Source organism: Saimiri boliviensis, chromosome 7 (assembly GCF_048565385.1).
Source record: "Saimiri boliviensis isolate mSaiBol1 chromosome 7, mSaiBol1.pri, whole genome shotgun sequence".
NCBI lineage: Eukaryota > Metazoa > Chordata > Mammalia > Primates > Cebidae > Saimiri > Saimiri boliviensis.
In genome coordinates this window covers 10,924,250-10,951,297 of record NC_133455.1, presented here as the reverse complement: position 1 = coordinate 10,951,297, position 27,048 = coordinate 10,924,250, and the positions used below count along the sequence as shown (strand labels likewise).

The 27,048-nt window shown below is 47.4% G+C and overlaps 2 protein-coding genes and 1 non-coding gene across 7 annotated transcripts in view; all 3 read left to right on the top strand.

Moving 5' to 3' along the window:
• PSMD9 (proteasome 26S subunit, non-ATPase 9) overlaps positions 1-15,288 on the top strand; it is a 33,451-nt gene extending 18,163 nt beyond the window's left edge. Inside the window, exons 5-6 of one of the 2 annotated variants that reach the window (XM_010342783.3) lie at positions 14,192-14,280; positions 14,928-15,288. In XM_010342783.3, the coding sequence (XP_010341085.1) occupies positions 14,192-14,280; positions 14,928-14,955 (117 nt within the window). In that variant the 3' untranslated portion in view covers positions 14,956-15,288. The other variant, XM_010342784.3, reaches the window with a different exon arrangement.
• On the top strand, positions 6,560-6,622 carry LOC120365173 (U7 small nuclear RNA). Its single transcript, XR_005580184.1, has one exon. It is a non-coding gene; the product is annotated as a U7 small nuclear RNA (small nuclear RNA).
• A 2,157-nt stretch (positions 15,289-17,445) lies between the features above and the next one.
• The window catches only part of CFAP251 (cilia and flagella associated protein 251), a 91,867-nt gene continuing 82,264 nt past the window's right edge, over positions 17,446-27,048 (top strand). The window contains exons 1-3 of one of the 4 annotated variants that reach the window (XM_074402135.1): positions 17,446-17,598; positions 20,483-20,865; positions 23,132-23,473. In XM_074402135.1, coding sequence (XP_074258236.1) covers positions 20,503-20,865; positions 23,132-23,473 — 705 coding nt within the window. In that variant the 5' untranslated portion in view covers positions 17,446-17,598; positions 20,483-20,502. The other 3 variants (XM_074402134.1, XM_074402136.1, XM_074402133.1) reach the window with 3 other exon arrangements.

The window sequence follows — 27,048 nt, the reverse complement described above, 5'->3', positions numbered from 1 at the left end:
TGAGGCCTTGGACTTGCCTTGATGGTGTTGCTCGGCAGAGCCTACCTCAAGGCCTTGGCACCTGCTGTTCTTTCTGCCTAGAATGCTCTTCCTCTTCATCCTCCCTCTGCTTTACACCAGTAACATGCTCGCAGGAGGCCTTTCCTGGCTACCTTAACCCAAATTCCCCTCTCTATCCCGTCTCTGTTTTCATTTAGCAGGTTTCTTAGAGATCTTTTCTTTCTCTTTTTCTTGCTTTTGAGATGGAGTCTCGCTCTGTCACGCAGGCTGGAGCGCAGTGGCGCTATCTCGGCTCACTGCAACCTCCACCTTCCAGTTCAAGTGGTTTTCCTGCCTCAGCTTCCTGAGTAGATGGGATTACAGGTGCGTGCCATCATGCCTGGCTAATTTTTTTTCTTTTTTTTTTGAGACAGAGTCTTACTCTGTCCCCAGGCGCCAGGCTGGCATGCAGTGGTGCGATTTTGGCTCACTGCAACCCCTGCCTCCCGGGTTCAAGCAATTCTCCTGCCTCAGCCTCCTGAATAGCTGGAACTACAGGCACATGCCACCATGCCCTGCTAATTTTTTGTATTTTTTAGTAGAGACGGGGTTCACCATGTTGGCCTGGATGTTCTCGATCTCTTGACCTTGTGATCTGCCTGCCTTGGCTTCCCAAAGTGCTGGGATTACAGGTGTGAGCCACTGCGCCTGGCCTAATTTTTGTATTTTTAGTAGAGATGGGGTTTCACCATGTTCGCCAGTTTGGTGTTGAACTCCTGACCTAATGATCTGCCCGCCTTGGCCTCCCGAAGTGCTGGAATTATAGATGTGAGCCACCGTGCCTGGCCCTTTTCTTTTTAAAGACAGTCATACTCTTTCACCCAGCCTGGAGTGTGGTGGCACCATCATAGCTACCACACTGGCTAATTTTTTAATATTTTGTAGAGATGGGGTCTTGCTATATCGTCCAGGCTGGAATTTTTTTTGGTGTTGTTTTTTAGCAAAGATCCACACTTTTCAGGAGTGATATTTTGGGAAAGCCCAGGGAAACTATTAACTAAAGTTTTTTGTTCCCAAATGAAGTCTCCAGTTTCACCAACAGTTCTGTTTTTTTGAGACAGAGTCTCAACTCTGTCGCTAGGCTGGAGTGCAGTGGTGGGATCTCTGCTCACTGCAACCTCCACCTCCTGGGTTCAAGCGATTCTTCTGCCTCAGCCTCCCAGGTAGCTGAGACCACAGGTGCATGCAACCATGCCCAGCTAATTTTTGTATTTTTAGTAGAGATGGGGTTTCACCATGTTGGCCAGGCTGGTCTTGAACTCCTGACCTCGTGATCCACCCACCTTGGCCTCCCAAAGTGCCGAGATTACAGGCGTGAGCCACTGCGCCCGGCCCAGTTCTGGGTTTTTTGACTCCTGCTCAGCTGCACGGCTCATCCTCTTGTAACCCATCAGTGCAGGCTGGGCTGGGTCAAGTCAGGAGACGGCTGGCAGGGGGCTGTGCCCTGGCTAGTGGTCAGGCCGTCGTTTCTGCACCGATACTGTCATCAAATCTGTAACTTGTATGGATGTTTAAAATGGTGATTTTGCTGGGTGTGGTGTCGTGTGCCTGTAGTCTCAACTACTTGTGAGGCTGAGGCTGGAAGATCGCTTGAGTCCAGAAGTTCTGGGCTGTAGTGCGCTATGCCAATCGGGTGTCTGCACTAAGTTCAGCATCAATATGGTGACCTCCCGGGAGCAGGGGGACCACCAGGTTGCCTAAGGAGGGGTGAACTGGCCCAGGTCTGAAATGGAGCAGGTCAAAACTCCCATGCTGATCAGTAGTGGGATTGATTGCACCTGTGAATAGCCACTGCACTCTGGTCTGGGCAACATAGCAAGACCCTGTCTCTTAAAAAAAATACAAATAATACAAATAATAAAAATAAAATGGTGATTTTGTGAAATTTATCAGTTCTTTTGCTTGTGGCTCTTGTATTTTGTGTCTGCTTAAAGAAATTATTTTTTTTTTTTTTTTTTTTTTTTTTTGAGACGGAGTTTCGCTCTTGTTACCCAGGCTGGAGTGCAATGGCGCGATCTCGGCTCACCGCAACCTCCGCCTCCTGGGTTCAGGCAATTCTCCTGCCTCAGCCTCCAGAGTAGCTGGGATTACAGGCACGTGCCACCATGCCCAGCTAATTTTTTGTATTTTTAGTAGAGACAGGGTTTCACCATGTTGACCAGGATGGTCTCGATCTCTCGGCCTCGTGATCCACCCGCCTCGGCCTCCCAAAGTGCTGGGATTACAGGTTTGAGCCACCGCGCCCGGCCAAGAAATTCTTTTTAATTCTTTTATTGGTTTATTTTATTTTTCCTTTAGTCCTTGTGAAATTTATTATTATTATTATTTGAGACAGTCTCACTCTGTCACCCAGGCTGGAGTGCAATGGTGCAATTTTAGTTCACTGCAACCTCCACCTCCTGGTTCAAGTGATTTTCCTGTCTCAGTCTCCTGAGTAGCTGGGACTACAGGTGCCCCGCCGCCATGCCTGCCTAATGTTTGTATTTTCAGTAGAGATGGGGTTTTGCCATGTTGGCCAGGCTGGTCTCGAACTCCTTGCCTCTGTTGATTCAACCACCTCAGCCTCCCAAAGTGCTGGGACTACAGGTGTGAGCTACTGTGCCCAGCCTATTTTTATTATTTTTACAACAGTTTTATTGAAATTAATTCACATACTACACAGTTCACCCCTTTAAGGTAGTTTTTAGTATAGTCACAGAATTGTGCGACCATCATAATTTTACAAAATTTTCATCACCTCTCCTCTTGAGGCAGCCACTTTCCAGCCATGTGTCTTCCAGAAAGTCTGCTCATGTATCAGCATACAGAGCTGCTGGTTGATTTTATTAAGGTGTAATTTACCTACACCAAGATCCATCTTTTTTTTTTTGAGACGGAGTTTCGCTCTTGTTACCCAGGCTGGAGTGCAATGGCACGATCTCGGCTCACCGCAACCTCCGCCTCCCGGGTTCAGGCAATTCTCCTGCCTCAGCCTCCTGAGTAGCTGGGATTACAGGCACGTGCCACTATGCCCAGCTAATTTTTTGTATTTTTAGTAGAGACGGGGTTTCACCATGTTGACCAGGATGGTCTCGATCTCTCGACCTCGTGATCCACCCGCCTCGGCCTCCCAAAGTGCTGGGATTACAAGCTTGAGCCACCGCGCCCGGCCCAAGATCCATCTTTTTCAGTGTATAGTGTCATGAGTTTTCTGGTTTTTTTAAATTAATTAATTTTTAGTTTCACTCTTGTCACCTAGGCCGGAATGCAACGGCGCCATCTCGGCTCACTGCATCCCCTGCCTCCCGGGTTCAAGCGATTCTCCAGTCTCAGCCTCCCAAGTAGTTGGGATTATAGGCACCCACCACCAAGCCTGGCAAATTTTTTTTTTTTTTTTCCGAGATGGAGTCTTGCTCTGTAGCCCAGGCTAGAATGCAGTGGCACGATCTCGGCTCAGTGCAACCTTTGCCTCTTAGGTCCCAGTTCAAGTAATTCTCCTACCTCAGCCTCCCAAGTAGCTGGGATTACAGGCACGAACCACCGTACCCAGCTAATTTTAGCATTTTTTAGTAGAGACGGGGTTTCTCTACTAAAAAATACAAGAATTAGTTGGCCAGTCTGTTCTTGAACTCTTGACCTCATGATCCGCCTGCCGCAGCCTCCCAAAGTGCTGGGATTACAGGCATGAGCCAGTGCACCCGGCCAGGCCTGGCTAATTTTTTTTGTATTTTTAGTAGAGATGGGGTTTTACCATGTTGGCCAGGCTGGTCTCAGACTCCTGACCTTAGGTGATCCACCCACCTTGGCCTTCCAAAGTTTTGGCATTACAGGAGTGAGCTACTGCGCCCAGCCATTCCTGTTGAGTTTTCACAAATTTATGTAGTATGTCATCACCACCATGCTGAAGATCAAGAACATTCTATTACCCCGTAGAATTGCCTCAGGCCTCTTTGTAGTTAATCCCTCTCCCCCAACTTCCAAAATGTCATCAAGAGAGAAACCACACAGTATGTTGCCTTTTGAGTCTGGTGTCCTTCACTTATAGTGGATTCTGAGACTGTTCTGTCTGTTGTGTGTATCTGTAATTCATTCCTTTTTTTTTTTTGAGATGGAGTCTTGCTCTGTCATCCAGACTGGAGTGCAGTGGTGCAATCTCAGCTCCCTGCAACCTCTGACCACAGGTTCAAGTGATTCTCCTGCCTCAGCCTCCTGAGTAGCTGGGATTGCAGGTGCCAGGCTAATTTTGTATTTTTAGTAGAGACAAGGTTCACCATGTTGGCTAGTCTGGTCTTGACCTCCTGACCTTAGGTGATCCACCCGCCTCAGCCTTTCAAAGTGTTGAGATTAGAGGTGTAAGCTACGGGGCCTGGCCTAATTAGTTGCTTTTGATTCCTAAATAGTACTCCAAGGTGTAGATGTATCACAGATTATTTATCCACTTACCAGTGAGGGACATTCAGGTTGTTTCCAGTTTTTTGTCATTCTGAGAAAAGCTGCTGATTTTTAATCTGTCTTTTCCAGTTAAATGTATTCTACCTTCCTTTTAGGCCTGCAAATCCTTCTTTATAAAGGTAGTCATTCAGTTTTAAGCAAAATGAACCTTGTCTTCATGTGAAGTTTCACAGGGAATTCCAAGATGTCACTGGATAAAAGCTGAGCTGCCATGGTGGGCTGGAGGGTGGAGGAGGCTGAGCTGTCTCAGTGGGCTGGAGGGTGGAGAAGGCTGAGCTGCCTCAGTGGCCTGGAGGGTGGAGAAGGCTGAGCTGCCTCAGTGGCCTGGAGGGTGGAGAAGGCTGAGCTGCCTCAGTGGCCTGGAGGGTGGAGAAGGCTGAGCTGCCCCAGTGGCCTGGAGGGTGGAGGAGGTTGTATGTTGTGAGAAGGGCCTGCTTAGCTTCAGCCTCATCCCCTCAGGGGACCTGAGCTCAGCTGGAGAATAACGGATCCAGTTTCGTTATCTCTTTTGTGAGTCAAAAAAACCTCATGGCATTCAATGGGAGACATTTAGGTAGTTTGCAATTTTGTGGAGATAACACTCTTGTAGATACTTCTCTATTTCTTTTTTTTTGAGATGGAGTCTTGCTCTGTCGCCCAGGCTGGAGTGCAATGGCGCTATCTTGGCTCACTGCAACCTCTCTCTCCTGGGTTCAAGTGATTCTCCTGCCTCAGCCTCCTGAGTAGCTGGGACTACAGGCACCAGCAACCATGCCCAGCTAATTTTTGTATTTTTAGTAGAGACCGGGTTTCACCATATTGGCCAGGCTGGTCTCGATATCTTGACCTCGTGATCTTCCTGCCTCAGCCTCCTAGAGTGCTGGGATTTACAGGTGTGAGCCACCGCACCCTGCCTATACATCTCTATTTCTTTAGCAGACTTTGTTTGCGATGGGGTCTCGCTCTTGTTGCCCAGGCTGTAGTGCAATGGCTCGATCTTGACTTACTGCCACATCCGTCTCCTGGGTTCCAGTGATTCTCTTGCCTCAGTCTTCAGAGTAGCTGGGGTTACAGGAACCTGTCATCATGCCTGGCTAATTTTTGTACTTTTGTACAGATGGGGTTTCACCGTGTTATTGGCCAGGCTGGTCTTGAACTCCTGACCTCAGGTGATCTACCCACCTCATCCTTCCAAAGTGCTGGGATTATATGCGTGAGCCACTGCTCAAACTTTCTACATGTGGGATTTCTAGAACAAATACCTGTATTTTCAAGAGGAAAAAAATATTTAAAAAATATAAATGACTGCTGATGGATAAGGGGATTTCTTTTTGGATGATGAAAATAATCCGGAATTAGATAGTGTTGATGGTTTATACTAAATATATTGAATATAATGAACTCTGACTATACTAAAACCCACTTAGTTGTATACTTTAAATGGTGAATTTCATTGTATGTGAATTATGTCACAATGAGAAGATAGGCTGGTTAGGCTGGTTGCAGTGGTTCACACCTGTAGTCCCAACAATTTGGGACACCAAGGCAGGAGGATCACTTGAGGCCAGGAGGTTGAGGTTGAGACCAGCCTGGACAATGTTGTGAGACTGTCTCTCCAAAATGTTTTACTTTTTTTTTTGAGACAAAGTCTCGCTCTTGTCTCCCAGGCTGGAGTACAAGGGCATGATCTCGGCTCACTGCAACCTCCACCTTCCCTGTTCAAGCCATTCTCCTGCCTCAGCTTCCTGAGTAGCTGGGATTACAGGCACCTGCCTCCATGCCCAACTAATTTTTGTAATTTTAGTAGAAATGGGTTTTCACCATGTTGGCCAGGCTGGTCTCTATTTCCTGACCTCAGGTGATCTGCTTGCCTCAGCCTCCCAAAGTGCTGGGATTACAGGCATGGTGGCATGTTCCTGTAGCCCCAGCTGCTCTGGAGGCTGAGACGGGAGGATCACTGGAACCCGGGAGTTCAAGGGTGCAGTGAGCCAAGGTCATGCCACTGCACTCCAGCCTAGATGAGAGAGTGATACCTTGTCTCAAATAAATAAAATGCATATTTATACTTAAAAAAATCATATCGTGCAATTTTATTTACAAATAAAAGTTCTAGTGTTACAGCTCTTTAAGAAATTGTCTAGCAGGTCGTCTGGTTGTCACTGGAAATGCCCTCTCCCCCCAAACAATTTTTTAAAAAGTCCTGTGTCTCTCCCTTCCTAGTGCCTTCGGCTGCACATGCTGGGTCCTGTGCTAGGTACTGGGGCTGCAACGGGGAAGGAAGCAAACAGGGGCCTTGCCCTGGGAGAACTTTGGTGGGGGAGACAGGCGTTTGTCAAATATCACAGCTGCATAATGATACACACTGCTAAGTGTTACGAAGGAAGAGTGTTAAAAAGCTCAGAGAATAAATCATGGGGCCCTGATTTAGTTCGGGATTGAAGGCATGTTCCTCAGGACGTGACCTTCAGATGTGTATAGAAGTTTATCTGGTCGGCGGTGGGGAGGAGAAGCTGGCAGGGAGAAAAGCCTTCAAAGCAGGTTCATAGGCCCTGGGGTGGGAGGATCAAAGAACTCAGAGGAGGTTGGAGCCCAGAGCAGAGTGGAGAGATGGGGAGGAGGCGAGGCTGGGAGGTGTAAGGTCAGGCTTGTGGTCCTTAGTAAAGATTGTGGCGTTTTTTCCTGAGATGCTGAAGGGAGCCACCACACAGTTCCAGATCGGGGTGTGACATGTGTAAGAAGCTTTCTCTGGATGTTAGGTAGCAAACAGACTGGAGGGTGACAGATCTTTAGCAGCCAGTCAAGAGAGGATGGTGGCTGTGACAAATGGGGTAGAGGAAGAGGCCTATAAGAGAGACATTTAGTACAAAAAATTAGCTGGGCATGGCGGCACGTGCCTGTAATCCCAGCTACTCAGGAGGCTGAGGCAGGAGAATTGCCTGAACCCAGGAGGCGGAGGTTGCGGTGAGCCGAGATCGCACCATTGCACTCCAGCCTGGGTAACAAGAGCGAAACTCCGTCTCAAAAAAAAAAAAAAAAAAAAAAAAAGAGAGACATTTAGGATGTAAAATTCACGGGCCTTAACCTGATGGAGTGTGTCAAGGAGGCCTCCAGGTTTCCAGCCTGCCCAAGGGTGTCATTTACAGAACTAGAAGCACATGACAGTGTCCCTCACACAGTTTCTGGGCCTGGGTACATGTGTCTACAGCCACTGTTTTTTTTTTTTTTTTTTTTTTTAAAGGACAGGGTCTCTTGCTCTGCTGCCCAGGCTGGAGTGCAGTGGTGCAATCTTAGCTCATTGCAGCCTCAAACTCCAGGGCTTGAGCAATCCTTCTGCCTTGGCCTCCCAAGTAGCTGGGACGACAGGTGCACCAGCACACCCGGCTAATTTTTTTTTCATTTTTTGAAGAGATGGTCTTGCTATGTTGCCCAGGATGGCCTAGAACTTCTGGGCTCCTGTCTGAGCCCCTCAAAGCATTGGGATTATTAAATGTGAGCCACCACACCTGGCTATGATTGCATCTTGACAGAGATGACGCAGAAAAGGCCTACTGTACATGTTGCTCTGGATTTCTGCCCACTTCACAGGGAATTCCGTGTCAGCACATATTTATCTCCATTCTTTTGAATGATCCAACCATATCCATTGGTCCGTTCACCTCTTTTACTTAGCCAGCCTCCCATATTGGACATTTAGGTTGTTTCCAGTGTTTGGCTATTACAAACAATGGTGTAGTGAGTGTCCTGGCCTGTGGGAGAATGCCTGCCGTATCGCTAGACGTGTCATTACTGAGTTGAACACAGTGCACATTTACCCTTCATGGATCTTGTCAAGGAGCCCTCCTGGAAGCTTGTGCCAGTGCACATTCTCTCAAGTAGTACCCGTGAGTGTGTCTCTTTCTAGCTCTCCCTACTATGCTTGGCAATAACATAGTTATTCTTTGACAATTTGGTAGGAAATGACTTTTTTGGGGGGGGCGGGGATGGAGTCTAGCTCTGTCGCCCAGGCTGGAGTGCAGTGGCATGATCTTAGCTGACTATAACCTCCATCTCCCAGGTTCAAGCGAATCTCCAGCCTTAGCCCCCAGAGTATCTGGGACTATAGGTATGTGCCACCACCTCCAGCTAATTTTTGTATTTTTAGTAGAGATGGGGTTTTATATGTTGTCTAGGCTGGTCGTGAACTCCTGACCTCAGGTGATCTGCCTGCCTTAGCCTCCTAAAGTGCTGGGATTACAGGTGTGAGCCACTACACCCGGCTGGAAGTGGCATTTTGCTGGGTTTTTTTTTTTATGCTATATTTTCTTAGATTTAGAGATTCCATTGATAGACCTGATATATATATATATTTTGTGATATATATATATACACAAAAATTGACCAGGCACGGTGGCTCACATCTGTAATCCAAGTACCTTGGAGGCCAAGGCGAGCATCTGAGGTCAGGAGTTCAAGACCAGCCTCACCAACATGGTGAAACCCTGTCTTTAAAAAAACAAACAAAAATACAAAAATTATTATTTTAGGCTGGGTGCCATGGCTCACACCTGTAATCTCAGGAGTTTGAGACCAGCCTGGCCAACATAGTGAAACCCTATCTCTACCAAAAATACAAAAATTAGCCAGGCATGGTGGCACCACCCTGTAATCCTGGTTACTTATGAGACTGAGGCAGGAGAATTCCTTGAACAAACCTGGAAGGCAGAGTTTCAGTGAGCTGAAATTGTGCCACTGTACTCCGGCCTGGGCGACAAGAGCTAAACTTCGTCTTAAAAAAAAATTACCATTTTAACCCTAAAAACAATCTATACTTCAGTAGCATTAAGTACATTCACATTGTTTTACAAAAATCACCCTACCCATATGCAGAACTTCTTCACCCTCCTCAACTGAAACCCAGTCCCTATTAAACACTAACTCTCCATCCCACTTTCCCAGCCCCAGACACTCATCATTTCTCTTTCTGTGAATTTGACTACTCCAGGGACCCCCATCTAGGTGAAATCTTAAATACTGCAGAGTTTTTTTGTTTTTTGTTTTTTGTTTTTTTTTTAAAGAGATGGTATCTTGCTCTGTTGTCCAGGCTGGAGTGCAATGGCACGATCTCGGCTCACCGCAACCTCCGCCTCCTGGGTTCAAGCAATTCTCCGGCCTCAGCCTCCTGAGTAGCTGGGACTACAGGCACGCGCCACCATGCCCAGCTAATTTTTTGTATTTTTAGTAGAGACAGGGTTTCACCACGTTGACCAGGATGGTCTCGATCTCTCGACCTCGTGATCCACCCAGCTCGGCCTCCCAAAGTGCTGGGATTACAGGCTTGAGCCACCGCGCCCGGCCATGAACTTTTTTTTTTTTGAGAGGGAGCCTTGCTTTGTCACCCAGGCTGGAGTGCAGTGGCACAATCTTAGCTCACTGCAACCTTCACCTCCTGAGTTCAAGCAGTTCTTTCACCTCAGCCTCCCAAGTAGCTGGGACCACAGACACATGCTATCACCAGCTAATTTTTGTAATTTTAGTAGAGATGGGGTTTCACCATGTTGGCTAGGATGGTCTCGATCTCTTGACCTCATGGTCCGCCCACCTCAGCCTCCCAAAATGCTGGGATTACAGCCGTGTGCCACTGCACTCAGCCTTGTTTTTTTTTTTTTTGTAATCGGGGTGTGGTGGAATCCCACTGTGGTTTTGATTCTCATTTCTCTAATGATTAGTGACATGGAGCGTCTTTTCCTGTGCTTTTTGATCATTTGTATATCTTCTTTGAGGAAATGTCTATTCAGGTCAGGTGGTGTGTCTCTTTCCTGTAATCCCAGTGCTTTCAGAGGCCAAGGCAGGTGGATCACTCAAGCTCAGGAGTTCAAGACCAGCCTGGGGATTATGATGAAACCCTGTCTCTAGGAAAAAAAAACACAAAAATTACTCGTTGTGGAGGCTTGTGCCTGTAGTCCCAGCTACCCAGGAGGCTGACGCAGGAGAATCACTTTAGCCAGGGAGACAGAGGTTGCAGTGAGCCGAGAGCATGTCACTGCACTCCAGCCTTGGTGACAGGAGTAAAACCTTGTCTCAAAAAAAAAAAAAAGAAAAAGAAATGTCTGTTCAAGTCCTTTGCTCATTTTCTTTTTTTTTTTTTTTTTTTTTTTTTTTTTTGAGACGGAGTTTCGCTCTTGTTACCCAGGCTGGAGTGCAATGGCGCGATCTCGGCTCACCGCAACCTCCGCCTCCTGGGTTCAGGCAATTCTCCTGCCTCAGCCTCCTGAGTAGCTGGGATTACAGGCACGCGCCACCATGCCCAGCTAATTTTTTGTATTTTTAGTAGAGACGGGGTTTCACCATGTTGACCAGGATGGTCTCGATCTCTTGACCTTGTGATCCACCCGTCTCGGCCTCCCAAAGTGCTGGGATTACAGGCTTGAGCCACCGCGCCCGGCCCTTTGCTCATTTTCTAATCAGATTTTTTGTTGATGTTGAGATATAGGAGTTATTTATATTTTCTGGATATTAAATCCTTATTATATATGTGATTTGCATATATTTTCTTTCTTTTTTTTTCTTGTTTTGAGTCAGAATCTCGCTCTGTCACCCAGGCTGGAGTGTAGTGGCACATTAATGGCTTACTGCAGCCTTGAGTTCCTGGGCTCAAGTGATCTTCCCATCTCAGCCTCCCCAGTAGCTGGTACTGTAGGCATGCAACATCAAACCTGGCTAATTAAAAACTTTTTTTTTTTTTTTTGAGATGGAGTTTCACTCTTGTTACCCAGGCTGGAGTGCAATGGCGCAATCTCGGCTCACTGCAACCTCTGCCTCCTGGGTTCAGGCAATTCTCCTGCCTCAGCCTCCTGAGTAGCTGGGATTACAGGCATGCGCCACGATGCCCAGCTAATTTTTTGTATTTTTAGTAGAGACAGGGTTTCACCATGTTGATCAGGATGGTCTCGATCTCTTGACCTCATGATCCACCCGCCTCAGCCTCCCAAAGTGCTGGGATTACAGGCTTGAGCCACTGCACCCGGCCAACAAATTACTTTTTTTAAAGATGAGATCTCCCTCTGTTGCCCCCTGGTCTTGAACTTTTGGGCAGAAGCAGTCCTCCTGCCTGGGCCTTTGAAAGTGCTGGGATTACATGTGTCAGCCACTGTGTCCAGCATGTATGTGTTTTCTCCTGTCATGTGGGTTGCCTTTCCACTCGATAATAGTGTCATTTGATACATAAAAGTTTTAGTTTTGTTTTTGTTTATTTTGTTTTTGAGATGGAGTTTTGCTCTCGTTGCCCAGGCTAGAGTGCAATGGTGCGATCTTGGCTCACTGCAACCTCTGCCTCCCAGGTTCAAACGATTCTCCTGCCTCAGCCTCCCAAGTAGCTGGGATTACAGGCATCTGCCACTATACTGGCTTATTATTTGTCTTTTTAGTAGAGATGGGGTTTCACCATGTTGGTCAGGCTGGTATCAAACTCTTGACCTCAGATGATCCACCTGCCTCAGCCTCCCAAAGTGCTGGGATTACAGGTGTGAGCCACCGCGCCTGGCCAAAAGTTTTAGATTTTTGATAACATCTTGTTTTATTTATTTATCTTTATTTTTTTTGAGACAGGGTCTCACTCTGTTACCCAGGGTGGAGTGCAGTGGTGTGATCATAGCTCACCGCAGCCTCGATCTCCCAGAGATCCTCCTGCCTCAGCTCCACTAAATAGCTGGGACTACAGGTGCACACCACCATGCCTGGCTAATTTTTGTACTTTATGTAGAGTCAGGGTTTCACCATGCCCAGGTTGGTCTTGAACTCCTGGGCTCAAGTGATCCTCCTGCCTCCCAAAGTGCTGGGATTACTGGTGGGAGCCACCAGACCCAGACATGGTATTTTAATTTGTAATTTTCTTTGATATGTACTCCCTCAACTTTAATTTTAATTTTTTAAATTAAAGTAGGCCGGACGCGGTGGCTCACGCCTGTAATCCCAGCACTTTGGGAGGCCGAGGCGGGTGGATCACGAAGTCAAGAGATCGAGACCATCCTGGTCAACATGGTGAAACCCCGTCTCTACTAAAAATACAAAAAAGTAGCTGGACATGGTGGCACATGCCTGTAATCCGAGATTCTCAGGAGGCTGAGGCAGGAGAATTGCCTGAACCCAGGAGACGGAGATTGCGGTGAGCTGGGATCGCGCCATTGCACTCCAGCCTGGGTAACAAGAGTGAAACTCCGTCTCAAAAAAAAAAAAAAAAGTAATAGATATAGGCTGGGTTCAGCGGCTCATACCTGTAATCCCTGCGCTCTGGGAGGCCAAGCTGGGTGGATCACCTGAGGTCAGAAGTTCAAGACCAGCCTGGCCAACATGGCGAAACCCCATCTCTACTAAAAATACCAAAATTATCTGGGCATGGTGGTGCGTACCTGTAATCCCAGCTACTCAGGAGGCTAAAGCAAGAGAATTGCTTGAAACTGGGAGGTGGAGGTTTCAGTGAGCCAAAATTGTGCCACTGTACTCCAGCCTGGGCAACAGAGACCCCCATGTCAAAAAAAAAGTAAGTCATACATACATGCGGGGTATGGTGGCGCACGCCGCCGCACGCTTGAAATCCCAGCACTTTGGGAGGCTGAGGTGGGCAGATCACTTGAGCCCAGGAATTAGAGACCAGGCCAGCCAATATGGTGAAGCCTTGTCTCTACTAAATATACAAAAAAATTAGCTGGACATGGTGGTGCACGTCTGTAGTTACTGAGAAGGCTGAGGCACGAGAATCGCTTGAACCTGGGAGGCTGAGGTTGCAGTGAGCTGAGATTGCACCACTGCACTCCAGCCTGGCAACAGAGCAAGACTCAGTCTCAGAAAAATACAAACACTTGGTTAAAAAATTGATAATATGGAAATATATAAAAGTGAACATCATCCTTTTATTCAAAAGAACTAGTCCTCTCTGGAAGTAACCGCTCTTAACAGGTTTTTGCATGTTGTTCTGGAAAACTTCGCATGCACAAAGCAACATAGGTGTCCTAATAGAAAATATTATCAGCTGGGCACGGTGGCTCATGCCTACAATCCCAACACTTTGGGAGGCCAAAGTGGGTCTATCACCTGAGGTCAGGAGTTCTGAGACCAGCCTGGCCAACATAGTGAAACTCCATTTCTATTAAAATTATAAAAATTAGCCAGGTGTGGTGGCACACACATGTAGTCCCAGCTACTTGAGAAGCTGAGGCACAAGAATCGCTTGAACCCGGGAGCTAGAGGTTGTAGTGAGCCGAGATCATGCCACCGTACTCCACCCTAGGTGACAGAGTGAGACTGTCTCAAAAAAAAAAAAAAAGAAAAAGAAAAAAAATATTATCAAATAGGTTCACACTTTGCTAGGATTTTTGTTTTGTTTTGACTAAAACGCTTCTTACTGTATTTGAACAATACCTATTGATGGACATTTCTGGTGTTTTCAGTTTTGAATCTCCACATCGCCCTGGAATGAGCACTTCATTTGCATGTCATCTTGTAATTGTGTATATGTACCTTGGATGTACCTTTTACAGATTGTTGGTGGAGGGACATGTGTTTTTCGAGGAAGATGGTACTGATGTCAACACCTGGCTGCCTCGAGAGTACAGCGCCACGTTCCCCACCCTCTCACCAACCACAGGATTATGCTGAAAATAAAAATCTTTACCAATTTCATAGTCAAAACATGGGGTCTCAGCATTTTCGCCTGCATCTCTTGAGTATGAACGAGGCTGAACATGAAACGAGCTTATTTTCCTTTCAGAAGCCCCTGAATGTGACGGTGATCCGCAGCGGGGCGAAGCAACAGCTTAGACTTGTTCCGACACGCTGGGCAGGAAAAGGACTGCTGGGGTAAAGTATCTGTTTCAGCTCATTCTCACTGGGACATCATTTGAGTATTAAACATGAAACTGGAGGGGAAGGCTGGGGAGATACTGGGGGATAATGGGAATCCCCGGTTTGCATGGAAACTGCAAATTAATCCTCATACTGGGAACCAGACTACAGCTATAGAAGCAGAGGGAGCCCCAGTGTCTGTCCCATCTGTCCTGGGAGTCTCTCTAGTTCATTCAGGAACTGGGCATTTGATTTTTTTTTTTTTTTCAGACGGAGTCTTACTCTGTCCACAGGCTGGAGTGCAGTGGCATGATCTCAGCTCACTGAAGCCTCTGCCTCCTGGGTTCAAGCGATTCCCCTGCCTCAGCCTCCCGAGTAGCTGGGACTACAGGCACGTGCCACCATACCCAGCTAATTCTTTGTATTTTAGTAGAGACAGGTTTTCCCCATGTTGGGCAGGATGGTCTCAATCTCCTGACCTCATGATCCACCCGCCCAGCCCTCCCAAAGTGCTGGGATTACAGGCGTGAGCCACCATGTTTGGCTTACTTTAAATTAAAAGAATGAAAGAACATGGGTGAAAAGGTCAGAAGGGCTCAGCCTCTGACCTTCCTGAAAGGAGCCTCCAAACTTACGCCATTCCTCTTTCTTCTGTCTTCCAGCTGCAACATTATTCCTCTGCAAAGATGATTGTCCCTGGGAACAGCTACGGAAGGCATCTTCCCTTGCCCTGAACTTGGGTCTAGGGATTTCCTCGTTGTCTTCTCTCCCTGAAGCGTAAGGATCTGGAAGAGGCTTGTATCCTGAACTTCCGGATGCCGGCAGTGCTGTGGCCCACCAGTGTTCCCTCTCCGGGTTAAGGCATTCTTAAACACTTGTGCTTGGCATCTTCTGCAAATTAGGCCATGGCCCTAAATGGGAATTCTCTAGATTGTGGGCAAGTGGGTGGAAGTTATTCTGGCAGATGCTGATGTGATTATTATCATTATTTTTAATAAACAGAGTTTTACAGTGCTGATATGACCCTGTTGTCACCCCAACTGAATTTCTTTTGAACTCCCTAAACCAAAGCTCGGATGGGGTCAGAACAGCTTCATGGAAAGTTGAGCAAAACAAGCCAGCAATTGCAAAGTCAGGCTTTGACCAACACATTTCTTTGCACTGAGGCCTTGCTGCTGTGGATATGGAAATTGCTAAGTAGTTCTGTGCTTCCCAGACCACAGGAGCTCCCTTTGGCGAACGGGAAAGCCTGGAGGTAGTCCAGTGTGGTGTCCTGTCAGACTCCTCTGGATCCCACCAGAGGGCAGCAAGCTCCTTTCACTTTTCTTATAAAAGCCTCTACATTTTTTTGTGTTTTTGTTTTTTGGAGACAGGGTCTTGCTTTGTCACCCAGGCTGGAGTGCAGTGGCATGATCAATGTTCACTGAAGCCTCGACCACCTGGGCACTGCCTCAGCCACCCACATATCTGGGACCACAGGTGTGTACCACCATGCATAGCTAATTTATTTTTTGTAGAGACAGGGTCTCCCTGTGTTGATCAGGTTGGTCTCAAACTCCCAGGCTCAAGCAATCCTCCTGCCTTGGCCTCCTAAAGTGTTGGGATCACAGGTGTGAGCCACTGTGCTCAGTCCACTTCTAGTTTGACTTTTTATAATTGAACCACCTGGCTATGCCCTGAGATCGGTACTAATTTGTAAACTGCTGAGGTGTGGATAGGAACGGATAGTGCTGGCAGATCAGACCTCTTGAAAATGCTGCTTCTTCCTCCCTTTTTTGTCTTTTTTTTTTTTTTTTTTTTGAGACTGAGTTTCGCTCTTGTTGCTCAGGCTGGAGTACAATGGCATGATCTCAGCTCACTGCAACCTTCGCCCCTGGTTCAAGGGATTCTTATGCCTCAGCCTTCTGAGTAGCTGGAATTACAGCTGGCTGCCACCAAGCCAGGCTAATTTTTTTGTACTTTTAGTAGAGATGGGGTTTTACCATGTTGGCCAGGCTGGTCTTGAACTCCAGACCTCAGGCGATCCACCCGCCCCGGCCTCCCAAAGTGCTGGGATTACAGACGTGAGTCATCGCGCCCAGCCTTGTCTCTTTTAGGATGGTAATATGAGTCCCAGTGATTCTTGCTGAGGCTTGGAATTTCCTCTTCTTCATGATATCATAGTGTTTATTTCACCAGCTTTTGCATACCACTTTCTGTTTCAGCAGTTCTGCCAGGTAAGTAACCCTGTGTTCCTTGGGACTGATTTTGCTGCGGTTGGACACGGATACCAGCTTGCCTTAATGGGATCAGTATTGCTGTGTGCTTCCAGCCGCTGGTTCTCATGCTCAATTCCAAAGCCCTCCTATTGGGCAAATTCCCTCAAACTGTATGTGACCCAACAGCTACACACGTATTCCCTTCTGGTAGCCACAGACATGGTGTGTTTACCAATGTTTGCTGTTTAAACTGCATGTTCTAATTCCAAGTATTTTCCAGTCTCTGTTTATAAGCCTCAGACTATAATAAATGCAGCTTGCCTCAGTTTATCCTTTTCTATTTTGAGATGTATGCATATTAAATTACCATCACTGGGGCATAGAAGTGGCGGTGGGGAGAATGATTCACATTCTCCTAAAAGGAAAGCAGCAAAGAGCCTTTTGTCTCATTGGCTACGGCTGGTTTCCCGAAGGATTCCCAGTGGAAACCCGTGTTCACCTGTTGCCATCTTCCAGGAGATTCTAGTGGAGAGTCACTCTGACGTGGAATGATCCTAATAGATTTAGCCAGACTGGTTTTGCAGAAACGCTCTGTGCTGAGAACTGGAAACGATTGCACCCTATGTCATGTCTGCCTCCACCAGCTGGGACCGTGTCCAACACGCGGTGCCCAGTGAGGAGGCAGGCAGGACAGTTTTGTGCTGCATCCACGAGACCTGGAAATTCTGCTTTTGGAAAAAGAGTATTGTATCCGAGTTCATACTTCTCCACCCCATCCTGCCAAGCCTACAGAAAGTAAAAATTGGCAGTATTGGCCGCTGCAGCGGGGACGGGACCATGGGAAAATGGGGATCGCGAGAGCGGAGGAAGGAAAGCGAGGAAAGCCGATGCCGCCAGCAACCGGCAGGGGGCGCGCCGGCCACGCTCGCCACCGCTTCCTGGGCACGTGACCACCGCCCCGCCCTGTCGCTTTAGGGCCAGCCGCTTCCGGCGGCGGCGGTTGCCATGGGTTGGGAGCTTGGGTGGCAACCAGAACTAGGGAGTTGGTGGAGAAGGTGGCGACTGCTGGAAGGAGGCCCGGGAGGTGCCTGAGGGGTCCAGGCAGCGGGACGACTCCGGCCTTTTGAGGACTGGGGTGGGTTCTCTCTGTAAGTCTAGGGCGGAGGCCACGGGGCCTTGGTGGGGGTCCCCGGCCTGGCGAGGTCTGGCGCCTTTTGGGGGGCGCTCACCCGACCCGCGCCTTGTGGGGCCTGGGGCGGCCCCAGGGACACCTGAGTTGGAGGCAGAGGCTGCACCTGGGCTTTAATACCCCTGCAGAGCCACGGACCTGGCACCCTTGCCCCAGACCCTCGCGGCTCGAACCCGGCCTTCCAGATGCGCCGGCGAAGTTGGGCTCAGTCAGAAAAGGCTGGTGGTGAGAGTCCTCGACTTGAATCACAGCAGTAATTTTTCAGCTAGAGAAACTAAGTGCCAGAGAGAGCTCTTCCTTACTAGCAGTGTCATCTTGAGTAAGTCACTTCACCTCTCAGAGCCTCAAATTCATTCGTTCATTATTATTGTTATTTTTATTTACTGATTTATTTTTGAGACAGTCTTGCTCTGTCGCCAGGCCAGAGTGCAGTCATGCGATCTCAGCTCACTGCAGCCTCTGCCTCCCAGGTTCAAATGATCCTCCTGCCTCAGCCTCCCGAGTAGCTGCGACTACAGGTGGCATCATCACGCCCAGCTAATTTTTGTATTTTTAGTAGAGACGGGGTTTCACCATGTTGATCAGAATGGTCTCGATCTCTTGACCTCGTGATCCACCCGCCTCGGCCTCCCAAAGTGCTTGGATTACAGGCGTGAGGCACTGTGCCCAGCCTCATTATTTAATTACTTTTTTTTTTCTTAGAGATGAATTTGAGGAGCTGATACATTTAGTGCTAAGAAATTAAGAAATAGAAATAACGTTTTCTACCCAGTGCTCTTTGGGACTTTATTTTCAGAGAGTTGAGTTCTCTTATTCTAATGTCAACAAAAATGTGGAGATTGTTTTTTTGTTCTGGGTCCAACTCTTTAGGCATGAAGTATCCATCCTTGTTTTCCTAGTTAGATCTCTTGTTATAAGGAATAACTGAGAGATATGTCTGAAGGCTTTCTTTTTTTTTTTTTTAATTCTTTTTTTTTTTTTTTTTTTTTTTTTGATGGAGTTTCGCTCTTGTTACCCAGGCTGGAGTGCAATGGCGCGATCTTGGCTCACTGCAACCTCCGCCTCCTGGGTTCAGGCAATTCTCCTGCCTCAGCCTCCCGAGTAGCTGGGATTACAGGCACTTGCCACCATGCCCAGCTAATTTTTTGTATTTTGAGTAGAGACGGGGGTTTCACCATGTTGACCAGGATGGTCTTGATCTCTTGATCTCGTGACCCACCTGCCTTGGCCTCCCAAAGTGCTGGGCTTACAGGCTTGAGCCACCATGCCCTGCCTCGAAGGCTTTCAAACTGTCCGTTTCTTTGCACATTCGGGTTGGTTTTCTCTCAAATGATAACAATTGCTACAATTTTTTTCAAGCTGTATGTGCCAGAACTGTTTTGAACATTTTATATATGTTAGCTCTTTTTATATATGTTAGCTCTTTACAACAACCCTAGAATTTAGGATTATTCTTTTTATTTTGCCCATGAGAAAATGTGGACCATGAAGAGTGAAGTGACTTGCCCAACTTCACAGAGCAAGTGCCCGGTGGTAATGGGATTCAGTGCTAGGACAGCTGACAGCGAGGCCCACACTTTTAACCACAAGGCCACCCTGCTTCTTCTTGTAGTCCTGTTTCTAGAATTGTTGTTAATATGTGGGTTATGCATTTTGCTGCCTGTGGAAATATAAATATATTTTAAATGAGTTAGAAGCCTCCAAGGATTTTATTCCTAGAAAGTGGAGAGGCCCTGGATCAATATTTTTAAGATCTGGGCCACAAATACATATACCAAAAGATTTCCCGGCCAGGCACGATGGCTCACTCCTGTAATCCCAGCATTTTGGGAGGCCAAGGCAGGCGGATCACATGATTTCAGGAGTTCAAGATCAGCCTGGCCAACTTGGTGAAACCCCTTCTCCACTGAAAAAATACAAAAATTAGCCCAATGTGATGGCACATGCCTGTAATCCCAGCTACTCGAGAGGCTGAGGCAGGAGAATCAATTGAACATGGGAGATGGAGGTTGCAGTGAGCCAAGATTGTACCACTGCACTCCAGCCTGGGCAACAGAGTGAGACCATCTCAAAAAAAAAAAAAAGATTTCCCACAAATATAACATTTTTTTTTTTTGAGGTGGAATCTCGCTCTGTCACCCAGGCTGGAGTGCTGTGGTGTGATCGCCACTCACTGCAACCTCTGCCTCCCAGGTTCAAGCAATTCTTCTGCTTCAGCCTCCGAGTAGCTGGGATTACAGGCGCCTGCCATCATGCCTGGCTAATTTTTTGTATTTGTAGTAGAGATGGGGTTTCACCATGTTGGCCAGGCTGGTCTCAATCTCCTGACCTCAAGTGATCCTCCTGCCTCAGCCTCCCAAAGTGCTAGGATTACAGATGTCAGCCACCGCATCTGGCCAGAAATATGACATTCTTTTTTAATTTAATTTTTTGAGATGGAGTTTTGCTGTTGTCACCCAGGCTGGAGTGCAATGGCACAATCTCGACTCACTGCAACCTCTGCCTCCCTGTTTCATGTGATCCTCCTGCCTCAGCCTCCACAGGCACCCACCACCACACCTGACTGATTTCTGTATTTTTAGTAGAGATAAGGTTTCATCATGTTGGTCAGGCTGGTCTTGAACTCCTGACCTGAGGTGATCCATCTGCCTTGGCCTAGTGCTGGGATGATAGGAAATGAGCCATTGCGCCTGGCCAGAAACATGACATTCTTTTTATTCCTGTGGAAAGAGACCAGAGCCAGTTGTGCACATTTAATAGGTTAGCACACTAGGAAATGCAAATGGAAAGCCGAGGTGCTGGCTGGTTATTATGGTCAAAATCTCTCCAGAGGAAACTCTACAGAGAAGCATGTCAGATGCAGAGGAGGCCCCCAGAGAATCGACAGGAAAAAATGGAGAAACAGAAAAGAAAGAAGAGGAGGAACCTAATCCAAATTATAAAGAAGTAGAAAATCCACAAGAGGAATTACAAGATGACACATTAGCATGGAGAGAGTCTCAGGAGGAGGAGGAGGAGGAGGAGGAGGAGGAGGGGGAGGACAAAGAGATTGTCATGGAAGAAACTGAGGAAAAAGCTGGAGAAGCCCAGGAGGAGGAAGCTTCAGGAATACAGAAAGAAACCACAGTGGAGCCCCAAGAAATGAAAAAGTCCATGACCAGTTTGGAGACACGGATTACGGATTCCCAGTCAATCACATCAGGAATTTTCCCAGTAAGTAATCATGTTCATTCATTCATAATCATTAATTGAATGCTTAGTATAGGCCAGACTATGGGAACACAAAATCAAATAAGATACAACCCATTTTTTTTTTTTTTTTGAGACAAGGTCTCATTCTGTTGCCCAGGCTGGAGTGCAATGGCATTATCTCGGCTCACTGCAACCTCTGCTTCCTGAGTTCAGGCAATTCTCCTGCCTTAGCCTCCTGAGTAGCTGAGATTACAGGCATTAGCCATCACACCTGGCTAATTTTTTGTATTTTCAGTAGAGATGAGTTTTGGTATTACCATGATGGCCAGGCTGGTCTCAAATGCATGACCTCAAATGATCTGCCCACCTTGGCCTTCCAAAGTGCTGGGATTGCAGGCATGAGCCACCATGGCCAGGCCACAATCCATTTTTTTTTTTTCTTTTTGGAGTTTCGCTCTTGTTGCCCAGGCTGGAGTGCAATGGTGCGATCTTGGCTCACTGCAACCTCCGCCTCCTGAGTTCAAGCGATTCTCCTGCCTTACCCGTCTGAGTACCTGAGATTACAGGCATCTGCCACCATGCCCAGCTAATTTTTTTTGTATTTTTAGCAGAGATGGGGTTTCACCCATGTTGGCCAGGCTGGTCTCAAACTCCTGACCTCAAGTGATCCACCCGCTTTGGCCTCCCAAAGTCCTGGGAGCCACTGCTCCCGGCCACAATCCATTCCTTTTTTTTTTTTGAGACAGAGTTTCACTCTGTCGCCAGGCACCAGGCTGGAGTGCAGTGGCACAATCTCGGCTCACTGCAACCTCCGCCTCCTGGGTTCAAGCAGTTCTTCCGCCTCAGCCTCCCAAGTAGCTGGGACTATAGGCGCACACCACCATGCCCGGCTAATTTTTGTATTTTTAGTAGAGACGGAGTTTCACCATGTTGGCCAGGATGGTCTGGATCTCTTGACCTCTTGATCCGCCCGCCTCAGCCTCCCAAAGTGCTGGGATTACAGGCTTGAGCCACCGCGCCCGGCCTAACAATCGATTCTTTTAAGGAGCTCTAAGGTGTGTAGGGAGGCAGAGCCATAAGTGCAGTGATTGAAAGATGTACAGGAGATGAAGCAGGGCCTCTTGAACCACTTTGGAGGATGGCCAGGGAAAGCTTCCTGGAGGAGGTGTGTGCCACAGCTGAAGTGCGCTCATCTCAGAATGGAGTCAGTATGATAATAGGAGTGTAGGTTTCCCACAGACTGCTCCCAGCAGGAGAACTCAGCTGTGGCCTAAGAATAGGTCTCTCTCTGTGAGTAGTCAGCCTTCTGGAGACCACTAGTGCCACTTAGAAGAATGATTTTGCCATTGTGGGTCTGCTGGTAGGCCGAGAATAAACTTGAGGACACCCATGTTTGTCTTTCCTTGCCTTTGCCTTTGCCTTCTTTTTCCCTCTCCCTCTCTTTTCCCTCTCCTTTCCTCTATTTTCCCTCTCCCCTCCCCTCCTCTTCCCTCTTCTCTCCTCTAACCCTCCTCTCATCCCTCCTTCCTTCCCTGGGTCTCACTTTGTCACCTAGGCTGAAGTGCAATGGCATTGATCTCTCACAAGCAGCCTCAACCTCCCAGGCTCAAGTGATCCTCCCACCTCAACCTCCTGAGTAGCTGGAACGACAGGCATGCACCACCACGCCCAGCTAATTTTGTTCATTTCCGGTGGAGATAAGGTGTCACTATGTTGGCCAGGCTGGTCTTGAACTCCTGGACTTAAGTGATCCTCCCACCTTGGCCTCCCAAAGTGCTGGGATTACAGGAGTGTGCCACTGCACCTTATCTTTTTTTTTTTTTTTTTTTTTTGAGATGGAGTTTCGCTCTTGTTACCCAGGCTGGAGTGCAATGGCGCGATCTCAGCTCACCGCAACCTCCGCCTCCTGGGTTCAGGCAATTCTCCTGCCTCAGCCTCCCGAGTAGCTGGGATTACAGGCACGCGCCACCATGCCCAGCTAATTTTTTGTATTTTTAGTAGAGACGGGGTTTCACCATGTTGACCAGGATGGTCTCGATCTCTTGACCTCGTGATCCACCCGCCTCGGCCTCCCAAAGTGCTGGGATTACAGGGGTGAGCCACTGCGCCCGGCCTCTTGTTTTGTTTTTTAAGTAAAAATGTTCCAGGCTCTTTTAAAAAACATTTCATAATTCCACGCTGAAGCTAACACTAAGACTGGCTGATTAGGAATATAAAAGGGAAATAAAAGATGAAGGTAGCAGCACATACTGTATGTGGAATCATGATCTTTTATTTCTTTTTAAAGACAACCCAAAGAGGTAGCGAGTCAAAGCCTTCTTTACAGTCAGAGGATTCAGAAGCAGATGAACTTGAATTTCTTGATTTGGATCAACTTAGTCCTGAGGAACAACAGATGAGTTCCCCTGAAAGGCAGCCCTCAGGAGAGCTTGAGAACACCGACCAGAGGCCCCAAGATGAACTGGAACGAGAAAGAAGGGACTTGGAGCCAGAAAAGAGAGAGGAGGGACAAGAAAGGAGCATGTCCTCTATCCAGTCCATAGCAGGGATCTCCAGGGAGTCACTGGTGTCCACCACCACAGAGGACATTTTGTTTCAAAAGGATAAAAGTGCCCCGGTGTATCCTTTGGTAAGTAGAATGCTTTTACACCTCCCCCAGCGCTTTGAGAGTATTGTGCAATAGGGAATTTTACGCATCTGGGGGAAAAAAAACCACCAGAAGGAGACTTTTAAAACTACTAATAGACTTGTGTCTTTTTTTTTTTTTTTTTTTAAGATGGAGTCTTGGTCTGTCGCCCAGGCTGGAGTGCACTGGCACGATCGTGGCTGGCTCACTGCAGTCTCCGCCTCCTGGGTTCAAGCCATTCTTGTGCCTCAGCCTCCCGAGTAACTGGGATTATAGGCATGAGCCACCATGCCTGGCTAATTTTTGTATTTTTAGTAGAGATGGGGGTCTTGCCGTGTTGGCCAAGTTAGTCTTGAACTCCTTACGTCAGGTAATCCACCTGCTTTGGCCTCCCAAAGTGCTGGCATTACAGGCATGAGCCACTGCGTCCGGCCTAGACTTCTGTCTTTTACAGTTAAGAGCTCCGACTGGAACATGTGTGACTGAACATGAACTTGAGCGCTGCATCTGGGTTCAATCGTGTTGCTCAGCAGGAGGAAATTCCGGACATAGTTTGTCTGTTGCATAGGGTGCTATTTTGTGTGGGAGATTCAGACTCCACCCGCCCTCTCCCCAGCTTCCTCTCCCTCTTCTTCCCCCCACTTTCCCTTATCTCTCCTCCCCTCCAGTCTCCCCTCCTTTTTCTCTTTCAGTTGTGAAATTCTTCCCTTATGCCCCAATTCTACCCCTTTCCCTTCTTGCGCCACCTCTTCTGCCTTGATGTCTTTCCATGCCCCCCAAACCATCCATTCCAAGAGGGTCCCAGAGTGGAAGGTAATGGAGGAGTGAAAGCCGCCGTGAAAAGCCCCAGGCAGTCCAGAGGACTCTGCCTTTGCCACTGCTGAAAATATTCCAGGGAGGCACCATCTGCGAGGAGTAAAAATATTATCATTTACCAAGAGAAGGAAAAGGAGGGGTTTTTTCCTTCTTCCTCCATCTGCTGCTTTCTGAAAATTGTTTCCTAGGATTCATCGTTCCTGTAGCTTCATGCTTTTAGAAGATGTGGAAGTGACTGAATGGATTTCCAACACTTAATGTCGTTCCTAACACACAGTGGGTACTCAGTTAAGTGTCCGCAACTGTGTGGCAATGGCGATGATGGAGGCAAGGTGTCTGGAGGGAAATGCAGACACTGAAAAGCTCCTTTCTGCAGATCGGGCTTCATGGGAGCCTAGTGTCACAGCTTCTCTCCCATCATGTGCAACTGTTCAGTCTGAGAAAAGAATTCTTGAGCTTTAGGGCCCACAGAGACTCTTGTCTTGTTTAACCAGCAAACATAAATCGGGTACTATCTCTAAGGAGAAGGTGGATTCCTTGTGTCATGGGCCAGCTATCTCGACAAGAGCCGATCCCCAGGTTTGGGTCTCTGTTAGCCTCTGTCTCATTGCAGAACCAAAATTTTTCTAGACTGTCTCCCTTTGCAAATTACTTTAGCTCTTTTCTTTTTTTTTTCTTTTTCTTTTTTTTTTTTTTTTTTTTTTCAGAGACAGAGCCCTGCTGTGTTGCCCAGGCTGTACTAGAACTCAATCTTCACACCTTGGCCTCCTGAAATTTCTCTAGCTTTTTGCATATATATTCTTTCTGTTTCCTTTAGTTTCCTTTTCTTCCTCCTTTATTATTTTTTCTTTTCGTTTTTCTTTACTTTGAGACAGGCTCTCACTCTATCACCCAGACTAGAGTGCAGCACTGCGATCACAGTTCATTGCAACCTCTGCCTCCCAGGTTCAGTGGATCTTCCCACCTCAGCCTCCTGAATATCTGGGACTACAGGCGTGTATCACCACACCCAGCTAATTTTATTTTATTTATTTATTTATTTTTATTTTATTTTATTTATTTATTTTTTTGATACGGAGCCTCGCTCTGTCGCCCAGGCTGGAGTGCAGTGGCACGATCTTGGCTCACGGCAACCTCCACCCCGGGTTCAAGCAATTCTCCTGCCTCAGCTTCCTGAGTAGCTGAGATTACAGGTGCCCGCCACCATGCCTGGCTAATTTTTGTGTTTTTAGTAGAGACGGGGTTTCACCGTGTTGGCCAGGATGGTCTGGATCTCTTGACCTCGTGATGCACCCACCTTGGCCTCCCAAAGTGCTGAGATTACAGATGTGAGCCACTGCGCCTGGACTAATTTTAAAAATCTTTTGTAGAGATGGGGTCTTACTATGTCTCTCATGCTGGTCTTGAACTCCTAAGCTCAAGCAGTCCTCCTGCCTTGGCTTCCCAAAGTGTTGAGATTATAGGTGTGAGCTACTTGGCCTTTATTTTTTTCTTTTTGTTAAAATTATTCAATGTTGGCCAGGTGTGGAGGCTCACACCTGTAATCCCAGCACTTTGGGAAGCTGGGGTGGGTGCATCACCTGAGGTCAGGGGTTCAAGACCAGCCTGGCCAACATGGTAAAACCCTGTCTTTACTAAAAATACAAAAATTAGCTGGGCATGATGGCAGGTACTATAATCCCAGCCACTTGGGAGGCTGAGGAAGGAGAATTGCTTGAACCTGGGAGATGGAGGTTGCAGTGAGCCAAGATTGCAACATTGCACTCCAGCTTGGGCGATAGAGTGAGACTCTCTCTCAAAAAAAACAACAACAAAAAACTATTCAGTGTTACTTGTAAAAAATTCGGACAACTTATACATGTTTGAAGGCAAAGATTCTTCTTTCTGCACACCCCCACCCCAGTCTCGTTTCTCTGAGTAAATTCTCACCTTCCTGCCACAGTTTGTTGTGACCACATCTCCCCTGACCCCTTTTTCTGTGCATTTACATGTTTTCCATGTGCTCCTGCCTGTGTGCTGTGTGCATGCTCACATGGCTCACATTCAGTTGATTTTTTTTTTTTTTTTTTTTTTTTTTTTAGTTTCGCTCTTGTTGCCCAGGCTGGAGTACAGTGGTGTGATCTCAGCTCATCGCAACCTCCGCCTCCCAGGTTCAAGCGATTCTCCTGCCTCAGCCTCCGAGTAGCTGGGATCACAGGCATGCGCCACCACACCCAGCTAACTTTTGTATTTTTGTAGAGACAGGGTTTCACCATGTAAGCCAGGCTGGTCTCGAGCTCCTGACCTCAGGTGATCCATCCACCTCAGCCTCCCAAAGTGCTGGGATTACAGGCATGAGCCACCATTCCCAGCCCACTTCTTCTTTTCAAATGTAACTCTTCCCCTCTCTGTGGCCATTTATGTTGCTTCTAATTTCTCGCACACAAGGTCCTATAATAAACACGCTCCTCCATCTCTCCTGTGTCCACAGCATCCTCCTTTTCCTTTGGGGTCCCCTGCCTTAGTCCTAAGGCCTGTAATAGCTCCCAGGACTCACTATCAATAGACAGGACTGTGGATTCCACCTCCAGCCAGGAAATAAGGCAATCGTGTATTTATGAGCAGGAATCTTATGAATATAAAATAAGTGAAATATGGTTTTGACAGTAAAGTTTTGTTTTCCAGATTAATATGTTTTAGAAAAAAATTGATGTAAGTGGTGGCTGTCTATGTAATCATGTGTCATTCATGTTAAAACTGGTGTAAAACACGATGATTAATAC